This window comes from Lipophrys pholis (assembly GCF_963383615.2).
Source record: "Lipophrys pholis genome assembly, chromosome: 16".
NCBI lineage: Eukaryota > Metazoa > Chordata > Actinopteri > Blenniiformes > Blenniidae > Lipophrys > Lipophrys pholis.
The window spans coordinates 3,616,972-3,638,393 of record NC_137634.1 but is presented as its reverse complement, the minus strand read 5'-3'; the positions used below and the strand labels follow the sequence as shown (position 1 = coordinate 3,638,393).

Genomic DNA, 21,422 nt, shown 5'->3' with positions numbered 1-21,422 from the left:
ACAGAAAGAGCTGTGTTTATTCAGTTTATCATTGAACTGTGTATTTTTGGAACTGAAGCGTATCATTTATCAGGTTTCATAGATTAAATCAAACTTCAGGACTGGGCTTCATGTTCATACAAACTGAAATCAACTGATTTAATTTAACATCAGTGTCACCTCCCGACCCCAGTGGTTTGCAACCTTTATGAGCAAAAGAGCCCCTTTGTGTGATTTTCCATCAAAAACACGTTAAACCTTAAAACAAGGCCAACACAGCTCCTGAAGTTTCATATAAAAACTGTATCCTATGTTATCTTATATAGGATGGTGAACATTTCATTACATTTTCAGCTGTTTTTGTACCCAAGGCTGGTGATTTCATCCTTCTTTTCCAATATTTTTCTGATTATTTAGATATTTAGCAATAGAATAGAATAGAATAGAATAGAATAGAATAGAATAGAAAACCTTCATTAATCCCAATCGGAAATTCCTTTAAGTATTGCTCCACGCGGAATAAATAGAAGGAAAGTTGAATATCAAATAAGATTGGATGAAAATTAAATAAGTGTTTTTACAAGGCTTAACGTGACTAAGTGGAAAAGGTGACTGAGTCTGGTTCTGCAGGTATCTTCCTGTTAAATAGTTTTTCCTTTCCAGCATCTCGTCTGCTTGCTCATGTGGAATTATTGTAATTTCTCTGTCAAAGTGCCTTAAATGACTGCCTTGTATTCGGCAGAAATAAAATTGAATTGAATGGAATCGTGTGTTACACTGGCAAAGTGACGAAAACCTTCCTGTGTGCAGTTTGCATGTTCTACCTGTGACTGTGACCCACTGCTGTTGTAGATTGTTGTGTGTTAAATGTGACTCCAGACACATAAAACCCTTATAAAGTGCATCTAAAAGACAAACATGATTAGAAATGCAGCACATCCAAGTTAGCGGGAGGATTTTTCTCACTCTGCCGGCGGCTCTCTCCACCTCCGATCACGAGTCATGTGTTCACCTTCAGCAGGCTCAGACGAGGTGAGCGGTGTGTGTGTGCTGCCAACTGGCAGATTCAGGCATTGTTCACGGACACGGTGAGAAGGATTTACCTCCGAGCTTCCTTGAGCAGATGGCGGCCTCTGTCCTGTCATTATGTAATGAAAATAAAGAAACCCTCGGCCGTTCGCTTCAGGCTTTCTCAAGATGCTTTTCAGGCACTTTGAATGCAGCAGAACGACACGACTCAATATCTGATTACAAAAAAAGAGCAAATATCATGTAAAATTAAAATGTTTTAAAGTTTTCTGCAAACAGGAGCGAATCCATGAACCCTGGTGATTTTAAACCAAACAAAATGTGGCCAGAATAAAACTGAAAAGCCTCGAAATACACATCGATTTCTTTGTGAAAGTTGTCCAAACTGGATTTGAACCATTTCTATTTCAAAATTCATGCTACAATGATGTGATATCATGAAAGTCAAAGCATCAATGCTGATTTATTCATCTCAAATAAAATAGTATTGAAGCAAAAACCAACGACAGTGGATGACAAACCACAACAAGCAATGTCAGTGTCTCAATAACTTGACGTCATGAGCCTTAAACCTTCAATTACAGCTTGACAATGACGTATCGTGTCCTTCACAAGTGGACTTATTGTCTGCTGAGGCTTCAAACTCTTCTTGAAGTGTGACCCTCGGGTCATTGAGGTTCTGGGTACAGAGTTACGAGCCTCTACGCAGCCACTCAGCTGATCCCGGAGGGTTTCTATGGGAAAAAGTGCAGGCTGCTCCATTTGAGGTTCACCGGTCTCCAGCAGCCGTTCAATAATAATGCCACCTCCATGAGCTGGAGCGTTGTCCTCCATGAAGATGAAATCAGGCCTCTGGGGCACAATGACTGGATTAATGATGTTATCTTGGTTGTATGGGCTGGTCACTACTGGCGCAGGGCACTGGGTGACCATGGTGATGTTAATGGTTTCCTAAGGTCTGACACCACACTGCCTCTCACCTTCTTTAATGGAGTCATATTATCCAGCTTTTCAACACTTTCACATGGTGAAAGGGATTTTTCCTCGATTTGAATATTGGATCATCGGAGCTACATTCAGAATCTGCTGTGTCTGTGTGAGCTGGACTGGCTCCGCCCACACATGCCCATCTTGGGAAGAGGAGGAAGTACTCCGGTGCCATGTGCCAGAGCAGAGCTGCCTAATTGTGGGAGGAGTCAAAGGGAAGGCCTAGCTTGATTGTGATTGGCTAAACCCCCGATGACACTATATAGGGTTTGATTTCTGATTGGCTGGTTGGAGCAACACACTTTTTAAAACCTGAAGAAAACAAGCCAGGGACAGAGCGGACAGACTGTCTTCACTTCTGGGGCGTCAGTCCAGGTACATGGACGATTATTACTGTTGGAAAACCTTTAGAAAGTGGATTTTAAATATTATGACTGCTTTAAATGACCCTGGAGTTCATTGTCATTCATCATCCGGTTCCACTGTTCACCATCATCAGTGTGGGATGTGAACAAAGTGCGTCCACTCTGTCTTTCCTTGGCTCTTCCAGTCTCTCTGTCTCTGTGTTCAACCTGCTGCTGATGCTCGGAGCTCAGTGGATTCTTCCACCTGTGGACATTTAATTTAAAGCTTCCAATGGTGAGATAACATTCATCGATGTGTGGTCTTGGTCTCATGATGTCAAAATGTAAACAACTAAGTACTGAGCCATTGAATAGTTGGACATTCAAAACTGTAAATAAAGTCACATTAAGTTCACCTGGAAAGGTTATAGTGCATTTTAGGTTCATCCAGATAATTTCCCCCGAACGTCCAATATCCTGAGCTTTTTGAGTATATGTGTAGAATTGATATTTTTGAATATTCATATGTCAAAAATACCCTTTAATTTTGAATAGAAGTGATGGAGATTTTTAAAGGAAATAGTAAATCAAATATGTGAATCGTCACAGAAAAATGAAAAATATTCAATATCGTTCCATCATCAGACGAGAATGAGATAACGATTCTCTGCTGGACGATATATTTACCAATATATAAATGCATGGTCTTTAGAAGACATCCGTGACCTCTAAATTTACCAAGATATTACAGTGAAATACTGAAGGACACACTGAGTCTCAGCAGCATGCAGAACTTTCTCAGGTCAGAGGTCATGAAAGTTAACACAGTCAGAAATTACAAAGCACAGTGAGAAAACAACCTGCTTGTAATCTGGATTACTGAGTGCAATAACTGCAGCTTTGTAACTTTGACACAAAAATAACCTTTGTTTGTATACGCCTGAGACGGCAAAGCATCGCTAAATGATTTTGCAGGGTTTAAAAAAAAAAAAAAAATCTGGATAGAGAATTTTAAAAACAAACGGCATATAGTACAGACAGTCCGTATTTCTCTGTCTGCTCCATTTTAACTGTGGATAATATTTACCTCCCGTCCAGAACGAATAAAGAGAACTTACCAAAGGATCGTACAAAACACAACAAAGAAATGTCTTCTTAACCAAACAGTGTTGTAGTGACAAGCATGTTCGCCTCAAAGTTCAAGTCCGGGCTGTGGAGTCTGCATGTTCTGCTCTGCAAAAGCATGTTTGGTGGATAATTTCTTCGTTGTGGAAATGTTGTACGGCTCTAAAATTGCTTTCAATAACTTTTGAATGTGTGTGTGTGGTTTACACGTGTTTGCCGGGCGACCTGCTCAGGTTGTACGCACATTTTCCCGCTGTTTGCTCGGATCCAGAAAACCTAAGCACCATAAAAGTGGCATAGATGTCTGGCATATTAGCGATTAATCAACTTTATTAATATGTGACAGCTCGGGGTGTTGTGTCCGTTACACGACATTGTTTCAAGTGAAAACGCATCGTTTTTGCATTTTTGTTCACGAAAAGTTTTGCATTTACCCTGAAAGTTTTTTTTTTAAAAATCATGTAGTTAACAAGTTGGGCCAGTAGTGGGTGCTGTTGGTTGTTTTTGTAATGAAACCACACACATACACTCAAGAGAGAACAAAGCGCTATAAACATTAACGACAGGAGAACACGGACATTCTAGTGGACAGACGACCGAGTTGGATTGTTATTACGGTGACTGTCAAAATAAAAGTACCAAATCCCAGGAGAATATGGACTGGGAGTCGTGCCACTCTGGAGGCAAACCTTGTTGTTATTGTGCATCTACATGCACGTGTGCAGAAGGGCTGTTTACGACGGCCGTGGTGCTCAAAAGTTGCGTTTTCAGCGGCTCTGAATCCCGTTGCGTTTTCATTTGAAAACATCGTCGTGTCTAAAAGCTATTGGTGCTAAAACTCTTCAACCAGTTCATCTCTATTATATCACATTGAATACATTTTTGTTTTCCTCAGGACATGACACTGTTCATTATTTTACTAAAAGACTTTATTCATGAAGAAATCCAGTCATGGCAGCAGCTCCATGTTGCACAATGAGGTCGGAGGGGTGACGGTGGGTGTGAGGGCCACACTGATAAATACCGGGCTCGGTGATCTGCAGCCACACTAGCTCTGAACCCCCCCCCCCACACACACACACACACACACACACAGCACCACCTGCAGCCCCCCTCCCTCGCAGGACGTGCTCCGCACCTTCCTCCCGGTGCGCGCACTTACGCCGGCGCGTCCCCGTGGCTCCTCCCCGCTCTCATTAAATGCCCGCTCGGCTCTGAGCTCAGCTGCCACTGAAGTAAACTCCGTCATGACAGTGGAGCTGTAGAGCCGCCGGACCTCTGACAGCAAGCAGACATCTGAGGTTTCCTTCCCCCCCCCCCACCCCCCGCCCTCCGCCGCTCTCCTCAAGAATCCCTGCGCCCCCCCGCCGCCTCACGCGCCTCAGCCATGAAGACCATCCTTGCTGCTTACTCCGGGGTCCTCAAAGGTGAGACTGAGACTTCCCATTTATTGAACAAGGATATGAATGACAACAATTTCAATATTTATTCTGTCTGTCAGTCTATGGAACTCACAATTTGTGCGCATTTCTTTTTAGAATTCCAGATTTATAACCCAGATTATTCTGCATGGTGCGTCTCAAAGCGTTTCAAATGAAAACCAATTGCAGTGTTTGATTTCTGAAAGATTTGAGGGTTTTTATTTTTATTTTTATTTTCCATGCAACCTGATCATTTTCTGGAATATTCAAGAATCTTACAAATAGAAGTCATAAATCAGTATATTTCACCTCTAAGATATCTCTTGAAGTATTTCGGACCTGAACTAAGAGAGCTAAACGTTTTTAGATAACTTGTTTAACATGCAAATTGTAAAATGAGACAAAATTGCTGCTTTTCTTACATGCATGAGTGAATCTCACTGAAATGAATCTGTATGACACTAATGAAGAGTTTAATAGTGATTTACTATAAAAACTGCAGCATAAAAGTTGCTTTCTTTGTCATATTCTACACATTTATGTACAGTTACTACTGTGAACTACTGTGAATGTGACAAAATGTAGAAAATGATGAAGATTTCCACTGCAGCCAGATTTATGTTCATTATAGCGACACATTTGTAATATTTTCATCTGAAATGATAATGGGTGTTTGAAAGCCGTGCACTTGTTTGCTCTGGCCCCGGTATCTCTGTGTTTACCTCCCGGCCAGTTTGATCTGGCTCCCAGTGGGACCCGCGGTGTGCAGATTTCAGGTTGAACCCCGGCCGGCCCTCGGCCACTGGCCCACATTCAGGCAGCAGGAGACTTATGAAGTCACAGCATCATCGCTGACGGGTATTACCAGCTCGCTGCTGGGTTATTTTCAGTGGGCACTGATGGGATTAGACGACAGTGTTGTCCTGGAGAGGCTGATCTTCTTCCTCTTGAGTTTGACTTGAGGTGCCGCTCGCATGTAGCTTCAGTTGTAGGAGCTGGTGACGGAGGAGTGCTGGTGTGTAATGTAGGACAGGTTGGTGGAATCGTGTTTCAGGGACTCGTTAAGTCTTTGTATCAGAACGGGGATTCCTGCTTCCTGTTTCGATGAACTGAAGCGTTCAACCTGATGAATGTGTGGCGTTTGTCGTCCAGGCACCGGCTCCAGCATCCACTCGGCCCTGCAGGACGTCCCATCAGCCTTCTGGCCCTGCAGATCCAAGATGGAGAAACACCTGCAGGTCATCTCCGTGCTGCAGTGGGTCGTCTCCTTCTTAGCCCTGGGTGAGTGAAACGCGCCTCCCGGATGTCGGGCTCGTTGTCACCGGTGTCCGTTTTTCTGACCGTCTCGTCCCGTCGCCTCGCCTCCAGGCGCCGCCTGCACTGTGCTGCTGGCCTACATGTTCTGCACCGACTGCTGGCTGATCGCCGCCATCTACATCGCCTGGCTCATCGTGGACTGGAACACCCCGAAACAAGGCAAGTAAAAGAAGCCCCCCCCCCCCCCCGGTGACGAGAACTACATGTGACGGAGGTTCGGTCACTCAGAAGGATCTAAAAATAACTAAATGTCGTGACGAATGTGCATTTTACACAGATTTCCTTAAAATTGCTGCATCCTTAAAACGTCGCTCGGATCCCTAATCGATGGGTGAAGGTTTGAAAAGTGTGACTGAACATGAGCTCGACTCGCTTATCGGCCATCATATTTTCTCCGATTGAGCAGAGAATGGCTGCATTGTGTCCTCGATGTTTCCCATCATATTTCATGAGAGCACGTGGAGGATCATCCCGGCTGTCACTGAGTGAAATAGATAACCTCGAGTAGAAGGTTTTATTTACATCACAGCCTTGTTTTATTCAGAATGATGACAACTTTGCCTTATAAGGACATTTATTTTTTTACTTGATGTTTCTGACAAAACAGTAGTTTTCTGATGTTGATGCACTGATACCTCGGGGGGGGGGGGGGGGAACTTTTATTCATGTTTCTATTCTAGATCAGTCAAACAAATTTCACTTTCGGGCCCACAAGCAGCCCGACTGGTAAAATAATATCATAACAGCCTTTAAATTTGAACTTTTTGTTGTTGTGGCGCAGAGTATACGTGATGAAAATGTCGATATTTTCCCAAAAACTAAACAATTAACAAAAATTACTACAATCTCAATACAAGGACAATTTTAATTAAACCTACTGGTGCAAAATGCAGTAAAATGTACAAATAAAACCATTCATCTTTTCCACCTAAATATGTCTAATTTGACAAATCCATAGCAGATTGGTTCAAGCCAGTTTTATGGCAAACTGATGATTTTAGCTAAAATAAGAACAACATTTTCAAACTTTAATATCTCAACATCTCGGTATCTCAAGACACCTTGACTTTTAATTTTCTATTACAAACTTATAGCACGAGACCTTGTGATGTCTAACCACTGAATTCATCCACATTTTGATGACGATGTGTTGAAATAAGCAGCGTCTGATCCCTCATGTCCCCCTCAGGTGGCCGGAGGTCCTCGTGGGTGAGGAGCTGGACAGTCTGGACGTATTTCCGGGATTATTTCCCGATCAGGGTACGTCTCACCTTTTGTTGACAGTGAATCTTATTATAACCACCTGCGTCTCGGGACACCTCCTGTTTGTTGTGGGTGCTGCACAGGTAAGCACCTTGTAGATAATCTTATCAGGGCTGGATGGAGGATGGCTGTCTGTTGTTCCTTGCCCCGGGGGTTGATTTGGACGGGAGTTCCAGACTTTGTCCTACTTGATAGTCTGTGGAGCAGAGCTGAGACTTCTATTTATTTACTTCATTCAGCAGTAGGTTGAGGACAATCTGCATGCAGGAGAAGAAGCAGTGGCGCCAAAGTCAAGGTCGGGGAGAGTCTCAGGGGAGCGTTCGGACCCTCTGACAGGTTCAGCATTAGTCAGTCAGTCGGAGCAGGATTACGCTTGAATCAGGAGTTTTTACTTAGTGCATATCAGTCCGATCAGACGGGGGTCAAAGTGCAAGACTGTTGGCCTTCTCTCAGACAAAGTTTGGAAAACAGTAATCTCCCTCCGCCACCCTTCATTACTCTACCAATTCCATTTCTAATTGCCACATGTTAAAGATGTTTATCCACTCACGCTCTTTGGATTTTCTTCATATTTCCAAAGGAGAAAAAAAACAACAACATTGTACTGCGAGTGTCCAAACTATAAATCAGCTTCAGTTCTGAGAATTGGAGAATGAGAAAGGTGCAAAAAAATGCTTTACATAAAAAAAGTTTATAAAATGCCTTCATCTTATTTCTTAACTATTAATGTGATAGTTGTTTTAAAAAAAATTTGAGTACACTATTCATTTTATTCATTTATCAATTAGATTTATAATGCACATTTACGGAATACAAAAATTATCAGAAGGTATTTTCTATTTTTGAAGATTCTTTTTTTATTGTTTTATTTATTTATTTATTTATTTATTTATTTATTTATTTATTTATTTATTTATTTACTTACTTACTTACTTACTTACCTACTTACTTACTTACTAACTTATTAACTTTGATGTTGCCAAGAAGTGAAAATTTTCTTTTTTCTTTTTTGAATTAGAAGATAGCTTCTATTTTTGAAGGCTATATATTTTGACAGGATTATTTGTTTGTTTGTTTGTTTGAAACTTCTTTTACTTCTTTTTAGACACAATTTGTGTTTGTTTGAGCCGCTTTAAAGTACTTTTGAACATTCCCAAGGCACAACCCTTCAAAACTCCTTACAATATCGGAAGATATTTCATATTTTTGAAGACTACTGTAAAAATATTAAGAAGCTTAAAGGTTTGTACTTTAGTTGTTGGTTTGGAACCAATTGAGAAATTAATCGAATCTGTGCCTGGAGTGCAGGAGTGTTGTTCTTTGTTTCGTTCGCTTACGATCAAAACGGCCACCTCACGGGAAGATGTAGGACAACGAGTTCAGTGAGGGCGCAGCTGGAAAATCCCAACCGGGGAAGAATTTGTTCTTGTTTTTCTGTTTTTGTGTGTAAAGTTCTTTTTCCGTGGGGTTTTGGTTTGTTAAAGTAAGACCTTGTAAGTCTGTCGAGATGTAATTTCCCACAGAGCAACGTGACATCTTCAAACAAAAAAACCCCCACTATGTTTGGAAAAAATACAAATTTTCCTTTTCTCACAATGAAAGCTTTAACAATCAATGAACAAACAGAGATGAATGATATTTTCAATGTATTATGTATTTTGATTTCTTACTGAAGAACAATAATCCATTTGTTTGATTTGAAACTCACAATTTCATCAAACGTCTGTGTTTTCATCACATCTTCAACAGATTTGATGTCAAAAATAAGCAATAAATTCAACAGGAGGTCAAAACTCGAACAGATTAATCTATAATTCACGGGAAACTTTATCGATCTGTGTGTTTCCTGGACGCTGTCATCATCTCCACCTCGTGCTGTGGCTGTTTGTAGGATTCTCCATGTGAATGTTGGATGTACATGAATCAAAGTTTCATGACTTTGTGTCAAAATGAAGCTGAAATATTAATAATTAGTTGATCCAAGTCGATTATTGTTTGTGTGTAAATTACAGCATTGCTGAGCTGAGCTGAGCAGTCAGTCTCTATCCAACCTGAACTTATGACCATTATTAATGACTTGGAAGGCTGTCGCTCAAAGTCCGAGGCGGCGATAAAAGTTAAAGTGAGGATGTGAGCAAGTGAGTGTCTCTCGCTTGGTACTAAGCAGTGAATCTCATCTTGCTTCTCTCTAATCCCCCCCACATTCATCCATCCTGGTACTATGGGGACCTCGAGTGTGATCTCATTTGCTAATGTGATTACACAACACTGGTGTTTGACTAGCCGCTCAGGAAGCTCTGTGTACACATTGTGATGGATCCAGGCCGACGCTGCCCGTCAGCGTCTTCTGCAGGTTCACGGCAGAAACTCTTAACATTTTATGGCTGGCGGGTCTGGACAGCTGCACAGCCTGGGACGCCGGCGGGACACAATTTTCAGTCTCGATCGAGCTGATAAGGAGTTGTCCCAGTTACACTTAAATGCAGACTTTATTCAACACGATCCCTCTGAGGAGAATTTCAATAAGTACAGTACCTACATTAACAAATGCTGCTCGTTACAGGTCACCTTGACCAGGTCACCAGTGGTCATAAATAATGTTATCTGAGGTAGAGAGTAACAAAGTACAAACACTATATCACTGTACATGGGAAAGACTCATGCTTCATGCCTGGCAGCGATAAAATGGTGCAAATGACGAGATATGATGGAGGAAGAGGTGAAATAATGACAAAGAGATAAACCAGGTAATATTAAAGGTCCCATAATATGCAAAATGTACTTTATAAAGGTTTTCTAACTGTAATATGTGTTATTACTGTACTATAACGCATTTATGAAGCCCCACAAGTGAAAGAAATCTGTCAGCTTCCTGACTTGCTTGCTCCACTTTGTAGCAAATGTGTGCTCATACAGGCGATTCAGAGTTTTTCCCTTCATGACATCACGCAGGGACCACTCCATCTGGTAGTGAATGCTCACTTAGGCCCTCCCACAGGTAGATAAAAAAAACTAAACTGTATTACTGATATACTGAATAAATTCAATACGATATGAAAAACCATAACAGTTACCGTTACAGTTAGTTGCTTTGCAGTCACTGTAACAACACGTACGACCAAACTTACATATTCAGACACAATATTTTTAACTCTTGTATAACAGCTCTTCAGCCTCAGTTCTCACACTTTGTGAGTAAATGAGTCCAGTCTGTCACTAAATAAATGTTTATCTTGTGATTGAATCGAGCCATATGTTATTTTTGTAATTCTTTAGTAAAATAAGTAAAAAATAAACAGTCTTATCAACAAAATGTTCAATTCAACACATTCTGAGTGAAAGATCACTCTTATAATATCTACCCCTTAGTTGTCTTTCAATACCTTTACATCAGTCTGTTAATGTTCAACATTCTAAATATTTACAGATATTTTTAAGCAGAGTTCCTGACTCTTTTACTTCTTTCTGACGCGCGTTCCATAAGCGAATTCCTGACACTGTGTTGATATGGACAAAACAGGCCGCCCATCTTAATGTCTACATGGTGTCAAATGCATTTTAGTTCAGAGGCCCAAGTTCATCTTGAGTAGGACAGACTGGTAGAATAGTGCCATAATAACCTTTGAGTTAAACGTTAAAGTTTTTATTTGTCGAGGCGCAGAGTGTACGTGATGAAAATTATCTATATTTGAACAAAACTAAACAATTACGCCCAAAAATGACTACAATTTGAACATAAAGCCAATTTTAATTTAACCTTCTGCTGTAAAATACAGTGAAATGTCCAAAGAAACGTTGCTTTATGGGTGTTTTTACAAACTCACTCTGACAGCATGACTTTGAAACTAATGCTACAAGTAGTTAGATATATTTTATTTCAGCATGGCGGACATCTCGGCTCAGGGTTCGGTGTTTTGTAGTTTGGGGACCAGATTGGAGCCTCTTGTGGGCTGGTGTTGGCCCACGGGCCTTATGTTTGACACTTAATCATCCAGGCATATATAGTTTATACAGCTTTATACAAGCCATTTCTGGTTTACTTCAACCAAGAAAACCGAGACACACAATGGAGGAACTTGCAGACTCAATCTGAGGATTTTCTACCTGTGAAGCGAAACCACAAACCACTACCCCACCGCACCTCTCTGAACGAGTAACTATTTCATTGTGCAACGCCATGCCGGAAACGCTCTAGAACATTTTTCATCATATTTCTTGCTTCAGTATTAAGTTTGTCCAGTAGTTGATTTGAATAAGTACAGAATCACCAACACATGAACATTATTATTATTATTATTATTATTATTAGTTTATTTAAAAGGGGACAGTGCAATTTCAAAAAACACGTGATTACACATGGTTCAAAAAGCCCTGAATGAGAAGAGTATGTTCCACTTCCTTGAGCCGAGCCTCCCGTATGGAAATCAGCCTCACACTGCTCGTCTTTGTGCTTTTTGTCCCCACAGCTCATTAAAACCCACGACCTGCTGCCCAGCCGGAACTACATCTTGGGCTACCATCCGCACGGCATCTTCTGCTTCGGCGCCTTCTGCAACTTCAGCACGGAGGCCACGGGCTTCTCCAAGAAGTTCCCCGGCATCAAGCCGTCGCTGGCCACCCTGGCGGGGAACTTCCGTCTGCCCGTCCTTCGAGACTACCTGATGTCTGGAGGTTCGACCTGTTTGAGCTCTGATAATGCCGATATCTGTATCTCCCTCCCGGGAGCGGACCTTTGTCCTGTTGCACGACTGGAATGGCTTCTGTTTACTTGGATGTGCTGATTTCAGTGATTTGCAGAGCTCAGAGGCTGTTCGACTGAAGGGGCTGTTTGTTCTTCAAGCTTCATCTTTGCTCACAGATACTGTATAGATAGCGTCTCAGGTTACTGTAGGTTATCGTACATGTTGTCTCAAACGAGGATATTGGAGAACAGTCACGATAGATTCTCTTTCATAACTTAATTACTGCAAAACTTCGATGCTTGTGGACAGTTTCTCAATTCCTAAAACATAGATATAGGATGGTAGATGCATTTTTATGTATATTTTCTAACAATCTCATCCTTCCAGGTATCATCCCCGTGAACAAGAACTCCATCGACTACCTGCTGACGTGCAACGGGACGGGAAATGCCGTGATCATCGTGGTCGGGGGAGCGGCGGAGTCCCTGCAATGCGCCCCCGGCATGAACTCCGTCACCCTGAAGAACCGGAAGGGCTTTGTGAAGCTGGCCCTGCAGAAAGGGTGAGCTGCGACCACACACTGACGTTCAGACACGTGCATGCTGGAAATGTCACGCTCAGTCCAAGATTATTTCTTCCTGGAAAGGTTGAAAATACGTCGCCCGGAGTGTTTTTCCAAATCTTGGATGAAAATGTGCTGTGTTGGTGCTCCTTGTGGCACGCCGTGCCCTTTTTAGGAGGCGCGGAGCGTGTTGGCTGGCACCGGACTGCCTTCAGCCACTGTGAGATAATCACTTATACAAACTGCACCGTGAAAGAAAAAAGTGTCCCTCAGTTTGGTCTCCTGCAAACTCAGACGGACGTGACTCCTTCTCTAATGTGTCTGAGGATTATCATATCATTGGGTGCACCTCGTCCAAAGGAGCTTAAATCTGGCAGGAAAAGACACGCAGCTATGCAGACCTTCATTCATAACAACTAGGTTAGCATTCCAGCTGAAATAAGCTGCAGGGTGTGAATTCAGATTACTTAACATATGTTTTTTTTTACAGAATTTCACAACGCAATTTTGATGCTTCATTTAAAATGTTTTTGATTACTTTACAATCATTAAGTCTATCTCTGCATCACAACCTTCAATCAGCAGCCATCTTATATTTTTGTTCAATGTAGGCCACAGAAAAGATTAACACCGGACAACTTATTGATTAGCTCTGTACCTCACTAATATTATGACCTGTGCTCCAAAATACTAGATTTACAGCTTGTAACAGACCAAGCTGGATTTAAAGGATGCCGATCCATAACGTTTCCAAACTGCATAATGTCTTTTCGTAATTGTTGCAAAAACTCACTATAATGTTAAATGTAGAGCACACTTGCATAACTGTCTCCATAATCTTGATTTACCAGATTTGTAATAATCGCCACAGTCTGGCTCTCGAAACCCAAATCGGCCTTGTTTCGCCTCTGCAAGGCACAAATGTACGATACATAGGAATAACTGGATGGGTGCGTCTGGGATTAAACTCTGTGGAGTGATAATTGTTTTCAATGTCAAGGGAGTCACCGATAGGGCTGTAATATAGCAATAAAGTTATAGTTCTTGTGTAAACAGCAGAACTGCTCTGTGTGAAGTCTTAGCCAGAAGATAATATAAAAATATCTCCACCACTTGTAGATGAATGTCTAGATCAGGGGTCATCTGTAGGCCAGTTTCATCTTAAGTGGGCTGAACTGGTAAAATAGTGCCGTAATAACCTTTCAATTTAAACTGTTAACTATGCCCACTGCTCTTAATGAAAACTTTTTTTTGTTGTTGTTGGAATTTTTACACTTAGCCTGGTGGTTGTGCCGGATTGGTGCCCCGTGTGAGCTGATTTGTTTTATTTTGTTTTTGTTTGACACCCTGATCTAGAACATGTCTAAAAAAACAAAACTTGAATATAATGAAAAGCTAATTTATCCCCATAATTCACTTCAAACTTCGAAATATTCCAAATTTATTGTACTCAAAATAAGTTGTTAAATGCCTTTTTTTCCCCCATTATTTCTTAAAAAATGTGCTTAAAAAAATCAAATATACATTATCTCACATTACAATATGTCACTAGATTGAAACCGTTTCTTTTTACCAGAGGACATAGAATAGATCAATCAAACTATGTTGTGAGTGTAGACATGCAACTAAATAACCTTTCTAAATGATATTGTAATTATTTTAGATGTTTAGAGGTAATCTGGATGTGTCGCTGCTTCTGCGCTCCCTCAGGTCCGACCTGGTCCCGGTCTACTCCTTCGGGGAGAACGACGCCTACAAGCAGGTGATCTTCGAGGAGGGAACCTGGTGGAGGAATGTGCAGAAGAAGCTGCAGAAGCTCCTGGGATTCGCCCCGTGCCTCTTCCACGGATGCGGCCTCTTCTTCGGGGACTCCTGGGGCATCGTTCCCTTTGGCAAACCAATCTCCACCATAGGCAAGTCTGCTGACGTTTGTCTTGAGTGCAGGAACAAGTTATGAAGCGTTCGGAAGATTCACTTGTTAATGCTGTGAATTGGTTCCTGGTGCAGGTGCTTGTGCTTGTGCATGCCCAAAATAATATAATCCAGTTAAAATATGAAGAGTTTGCTGTCTAGACCAGCCAAGAAGAGGATGTGAGGAGCTGAATCTTGTGTCTTTATGTTGAAGGTCTGATCCTGAACCTGAACCTGCTTTGAATGTTAGATTTTAAATAACTTTATTTTTTTGGTATATTATCAAATTTGATACAAATCAAAACCCATCCACTCCCCGACCAAAGCTTCGAGAAAGTAAAAAAAAAAGAAAATAAAAATTCTCTCTCTCATGTAGGACTAAGGACATAGTGTCGCCGATAAACAGGTTTTAATTGAATCAGATTGTGTCTAAGGCACAGAGATGTTGCGTGTACACATTTCCTCAGACAGTGCATTTAAAATAAAGCAATATTGTGGAAGTTATTCATCATAATCGTGACCCAAGATAGACGTGATCTATTCACTGGTGTTTAAGTTCACTTTATTAGAAGACAGTGACCAACAGAAAACTAACAGATCCTCAGAACTCAGCCAATATTTGCACAACTGTGGAAAAACCCCTCTTTTGTGTGTGTGTTTTTTTGTTCTCTCCTTCAGTTGGGGAGCCAATCACAGTGCCTAAAATCGAGGACCCAAGTGATGATATAGTGGATATGTACCACGCCATGTACGTCAAGTCCCTGCAGTGCCTCTTCGACAAGTACAAGACCCGCTTTGGCCTGAAAGAGAGCGACGTCCTGCACATCCAGTGAGAGGACGAGGGGCCCACCGGCTCCACCCACCTGCTGAAGCTCTGGACTGTGGCAACAACAACAATCCACCCACCTCCCTTCTGCCCTCATCCACCAACCCCGATGCCCGGTTTATCTCTGGACTGCAAGCTCTGCACATGCGCATGTTTTCTCTGAAGAAACCTTTGCCCACCGTGTTGTTCTCATCTCTCAGGAAATGGCAGGTTCAAGGATCTGCGGCCGGTGTGCACCAAAAAAGTCAAACAAAATACCAAACGTGCCTTCTTTGTTTCCTTTTTTCAGCTTGTGATGTTTGGACTGTGTCACCAGTGCAAATGGGAGGACGCTCCACTAGGTGGAGCCAAAAGGTAACATGCGGGACGTGCGAAGACGTGCCATCTCTCTTCTTTTTTCCTCCCCACTCATGCTGGCATGTAACTTTCTTCCCTGAGCTCTGACGTGTAGGATCCTCTTCCAAGCTGAATGCACAAACAATGCAAACGGAAGATACCGCTTTATTCCCGGGCCGACAAGCCTCAAAGGATAATTGAGCCAAAGACATTATAATGTCCCAACGCGTGCGTAGATTTCTTCTGCAGGTTGGATCTTTTTTTTGTTTTGTTTTGTCTGAATTGCACAACAAGCATGTGCCTGTGATTGCAAGAGGCCATAAAGTATTAATTGTATTCTAGAGAGAGGAGTTTGTCCCTCTTTGAATATTTCCAATGCACTTTTTATACTGCCAATCACCCTCTGAGGATTTTGCCTTGAAAAGGAGATTATATTCCAGAACGTCCCGGTCGTAATCTGGGAGGAGCCGCTTCGCTTTAAAGAAAACGACCATAATGTCTTGTATCCTCAAGCCTTTTGGAGAGTTGTTGAAGAAGATGAGGTGGTATGAATGAAAAAGCCTGTTAATGGATGATTTCCACCATGTATAGTGTGAATCCTTGTAACCGTACAAAGGGTGATAATTGAAAAGGAAGGCATTTCATCAAGTAATGGTAATAAGTTATATTATGCACGTAACATTTCTGAAATCGATCTCGGGAATACTCTGAATGAGCAAGTTGGTGTGATGTTGATGGTCATGAAGATGAGATTGTGATTCTGAAAGCAGTTTGCTCTGGTTTCACCATTGTGACTTGTTCTCAAGAGCAGTATGATCTCTGTGCAAATTACTTTGCAAGCAATAAACGGCGAGACTCTTCTCATGTGATGAAGGATGTCCGTGTGTGGATGTTTAAATTAAACTTTTGTATGTTTTCGAAGGAGATAATTTGTGTGTCTTGTCTCTTTCACCACAGTCACTATTAAAGTCACAGTGACGTATTGTCAGACAGGTGCTTTTTGTTTTGCAGCACTTCATCTTGCAGAAGAGACTTGCGGCTGTGAAGTTTATATAAAAGCCCCAGTTTCCTGGTCTTTTTGGCTGCATCATTATTACACAACTGTACCAAAACATGGGACTACTCGCTTCCGAGCACAGTAAATGATTAATATCGACATGAACCTTTAATAAAACCAGCCAACCAGCGAGTCTAAAAACAGGCAGGCCCCCTTCTCAAACACGCAAAACTGGCAAAACAGTTACGTTTTTGTCAAGTCCATTGCCCTTACTGACACTCCTGAGTGTGGCTGATGCTGCCACCTACTGGAGGGTTGAAGTCCTGCAGATGCACTTCGCTGCTTTCATCAGTTTTGTCTATTTTTATTTCTTTTTTAACTTTAAGAATTTAATATTTAAGTCATACATTGTTTTGCGTTCACATCCATGTGATTCACAAGTCCTTGTTAAGCTAACATCCATGGGAAATCGAGGAGTGACTATTTCTGACAATGCAACTACAAATCTAAAGGATTTGTTTTTTCACTGCTTTAGAAGTTCAAGCTCTACTTTTGTACTTCTACTACTCAGATTTCTTTAAAAATAAATGATTAGACATTTTAAATAGTTCACACACACATGCACACACGCACACACACACACACACACAAGTTAAATACAACCAGAATTACTCACAAAAAGATAAACAAACAAATGATGTATGCTCCAGTTAAATCAACTAACACATGCTGTACACACGAGCATCCATTAAAGGTGGATTATGCTATATTAAATTTACTAATCATATTTAAATGAAGCCATTGTTGTGCTCGGGGTGGTAGTGATGGAGGGCTTCTTCTGTCCTCTCAGTTTTGGCTCTAAAACCAGCAGTACATAAAAATGACACTATTTTCTAGAATTCTGTGCTTTTATCAAAAGTTGTTCTCTTTCTTTTTTTCATTAACCTGATGTCCGAGCTGAGCAATGAAATTCCATTCTGTATACACTTGTACGAAACAGTTGTCAAGTCAAAATTGTCTTTCAGTTGATATTATGTCATTTGTTATGTCATTTTGTAGATTATATTGAAACACAAGGTTTGTTATCAAACAACAAAGTCAGAAGAGGGTAATAATGTCTGTCTGTCTGTCCGTCTGTGCATCTTCTCTACTGCTTTATCCTCTTGCGGCTCACGAGGCGCTGGAGCCAACTATGAGTGAGGACAGGATACGTCACCAGTCCATCACAGGACAAACACAGAGATGCAGACAAACAAAAACTCACATTCAGACCTAGAACATGCAAACTCCACACAGAAAGGCCCTGAGCTCTGTTAGGCTAGAGCAATGTGTATTCATATCTAAAATTGTAAACCTGCTTTCTCAGGCACTTTGTATTGTTTTGTATGTTGATGGAATTATGTATTTCTATATTGAATTTCTCTCTATATATTTTTTTCTAAAATATAACATGTGTTTTTATTTTTTTACAAGTGGGGGAATAATATCAGTGTGGTTTCTCTTTAAACTCACAGCACTAAAATCTGGGCCTTTTCCCTCCTCTCTGTTGCAATTAAGAGTAATGCTTTGAAGTTCATCTTCTTTTTTTTTTTTTTTTTTTTATCGGTGCACATACAGATGAGTGGCATCAGTACAAAAGCTTTCCCTTGCTGGTTGCAGCAGTTTTCATTGGGACTGAGAGTGAAAGAGGCCTGCACGCTTCAGTGTAACTGTCACCTGCATGTCACGCTGCACTGCAACTTCCTCATATTCTGCAGCTTTGACAGATTTCCACGGGCACTCACCCCTTCCGGGAAAATAAACTCATCCCACAGCCAATAGCAACACGGGATTCCAACCTCAAGCCCCGCCCCTAAATGACAGACATCCATATGAGCCAATCAGAGGCCGGAACGTCGCACCGCCCAACCGGAGACGGATTTCCGAACCGTCCGTAAGCGAAGACCCCGGACTTTGTTTACGTCCCGGCGGTTAGCTGACAGCTGTTGTGGCGCTTCGGGCTCACGAACCACCGCGTCCGAGTCGCTCCTCTGACAAGCCGGAGCTCAGATAGACTTTCAGATGGGATGTTTCGTTGAATGAGGGGGAGCCGCTGCATGCCGACGGGAGGATGAACTCCATCACCGGTCGGGCTCTCGCTCTCCCCGCCGCCTCTGTCTCCAACTCCGGAGCTTCATCCTCCAGAGCCCTGCATGTGGAGCTCACATCGCAGCAGGTAGACGCAAACATACGGGCGTTCCTGTCGACTGTCCGCTCTTTTCAGGAGAAGTCTGCGGAAGTGTTACGGCGTGTTTCTCATAGTGCTTTGAGAGTTTCCAGCGTGCAGCTCGGAGGCCTGTCAGGTGTTTCGGATTAACTGGTTACCGCGTTAACTGGTGACCGGCTTCCTTTAGCGTCGGTTGTTGCTGCGAGTAACAGCCGATGTAAAAAAAATCCGTAGTTGTCCTGATGAACACAGTTTAATCATATTTACAATAAAGTTTTCAATTGTTGTCTATTTTGTGAGTCTCATTTAAACATCTGCTGTCACTTTCAGAACGACGAACGCTAACGGAAGTCGGTCACCGATTAACAGGGAGGCCACTTGATCCGTAACACAGGCTTGCTAGTTTCCTAGCACCTGCTAACTTGCAGTTAGCTCTCTCTCACTTTAAATAACTAGTAGTGGACTGACAACCCAAACACACCAAAGCGACTTAAACCGCTGCTGTGGTTTGTTGAGGCTGTCTGTTTTGGTATGCCCCCTCAAATCCCCCTGCATGTTTAGTTGTGTGCAATGCTAATGCTAATGGTAACTTAAGTTGGCGTCATGACAGCACGCAGGTGACAGCTCCCTTCACCTCAACTGCTTCATGTCGATATACCGATACAGAACTGTCTCAAAGAGCTGATTTAATCCCATCTGAGGACATATCCAGCCCTGATCTGATATCAATAGGGCTCTCTGAGGCGTCAAGTCTGTTTACAGCAGCCTAAAACACATCATTCATTCATTCATTCATTCATTCATTCATTGACCTTCATCTCATGAGTTCATCATCCCTTCACACACACAACAGCGTCCATGACTCTGCAGCCAGGTTAGATTGAATATATATTCACGCACGATTCGTGCTCAGTGGTGAGTAATCTGGAGATTCTGGAAAACTGCAGTTTTAAGAGCCAACATCTGCACACACTCAGGTCCACATCAGGAATGAACATGTGTTTGTCTAATAAGCGATGCTGCGAGTGCAACTTTCTGTTTCTTCTACGTGCAGCAACACATTGTTTTTTGTCAGAGCATCACAAGTATTCAGTGTGGGCGTTACTGACTCAGCATCTCATCGGCCTGCTCTGTATCCCATCGCTTCCTTTCATATAGTGTTTCAAAGCAGAAATAAAATGACACTTTTGTTCTCATAATGTAAAAAACGTTGGTCTTTAAACTTCATAAACTGACGGATGATGACAGATTAGTGTGATCACGTTCCAAGAAACTACAAGATTGACGATACATCTTATAATTTCTCAATTAGATCAAATGAATCTGACACATTTAGTTGTAAAACACTCGTTTTGTAGTCTTATAAATGCATTTGAATGGCGTCATGGCATGCTGCTACCTAATAAGCCTTTTTAATAATTCATTCGCAGTTTAGACAAATTTATTACATTATTTAGTCATGTTAATCATGTGAAATGCATCCTAAAAAACCCTGAGTTTGATGATATACCCTCCAAATTTACCAGACAGACTTGTTTTAATTGCTTATGTATTTCTGTTGAGATATAATTCCTTGAGATTACATCTACAAATGCATAGTCTCGGATCATTCTGTGGGCGTCTTTGAGGTCATTTTTCTTAAGGAACAGTCTGGTTTCATGGGCTGGAATTACAGATGTTCAACAGAAAACTTGTGACCATCTAATAACTTTGTCACACTAGCTCTTAATCACTTGTGAGAGCATTTTTTAAATGAACTCTATAGAGGCCTAGACTTTGATCTTATAGCCTTTAATAAGGGCTCAGATCTTTGTGTAGCTTCTCATTGGGCAGCACTTTTGTTCTCTGCCTGTGGTCCACATTAGCCCTCTCAGAAATGTGCTCTGGTATTTTTTTATTTTTTTTTAAGGAGTGGGGTTAAAGAAAAAGAAAGTATCCTGAGGAACAATCTGTTTTTGTGTTTGGGAGGCCTCTCTAATCTTATAGGGAATCCCATGACTTAGATTTAGTGTGTGTGTGTGTGTGTGTGTGTGTGTGTGTGTGTGTGTGTGTGTGTGTGTGTGTGTGTGTGTGTGTGTGTGTGTGTGTGTGTGTGTGTGTGTGTGTGTGTGTGTGTGTGTGTGTGTGTGTGTGTGTATAGCTGCAGGAGAAAGAGAGAGAGAGGCTGGGTCAGCTTGGTCAGGAGAGAAGTTGTGCTGTGGTGACGTCTTTGCCTGAAGCTGTTCTGAATCAAAATGTTGTTTTTTTTTTTATCACTTAAAGTTCCTATGTTTTGCAAAAATTCCCTTGATAATGTTTATAATATGTTTCCCTATGGCCTGTGTATGAAGCCACAGAAGTGTAAGATAACCTGTCATCTCTCTCGCTTGCTCCAACTTTTAGTGACTATACAAGTGAATCAGAGATTTTCCCTTCATGACATCATGCAGGGTACTGG

At 41.7% G+C, this 21,422-nt stretch overlaps 2 protein-coding genes across 2 annotated transcripts in view; both read left to right on the top strand.

The window, feature by feature from the left end:
• The first annotated feature begins 4,689 nt into the window (after window positions 1–4,689).
• On the top strand, window positions 4,690–16,857 carry dgat2 (diacylglycerol O-acyltransferase 2). Its single transcript, XM_080483788.1, has 8 exons — window positions 4,690–4,891; window positions 6,038–6,166; window positions 6,254–6,361; window positions 7,392–7,462; window positions 11,932–12,136; window positions 12,535–12,709; window positions 14,420–14,622; window positions 15,299–16,857. The coding sequence occupies exons 1-8, from the start codon at window positions 4,852–4,854 to the stop codon at window positions 15,451–15,453; spliced, it is 1,086 nt and encodes a 361-aa protein (XP_080339914.1). The 5' UTR covers window positions 4,690–4,851; the 3' UTR covers window positions 15,454–16,857.
• Window positions 16,858–18,695: 1,838 nt separating this feature from the next.
• The window catches only part of uvrag (UV radiation resistance associated gene), a 108,113-nt gene continuing 105,386 nt past the window's right edge, over window positions 18,696–21,422 (top strand). The window contains exon 1 of the mRNA XM_080483185.1: window positions 18,696–18,994. Coding sequence (XP_080339311.1) covers window positions 18,890–18,994 — 105 coding nt within the window. The 5' untranslated portion in view covers window positions 18,696–18,889. The remainder of the gene's footprint in view (window positions 18,995–21,422) is intronic.

Bases quoted from the DNA above. Each gene is read 5' to 3' on its own strand.
- dgat2 (XM_080483788.1), top strand. From the start codon at position 4,852: ATGAAGACCATCCTTGCTGCTTACTCCGGGGTCCTCAAAG. The intron at 6,167-6,253 runs GTGAGTGAAACG...CCTCGCCTCCAG, and splicing joins CGTCTCCTTCTTAGCCCTGG to GCGCCGCCTGCACTGTGCTG. The intron at 7,463-11,931 runs GTACGTCTCACC...TTGTCCCCACAG, and splicing joins GGGATTATTTCCCGATCAGG to CTCATTAAAACCCACGACCT.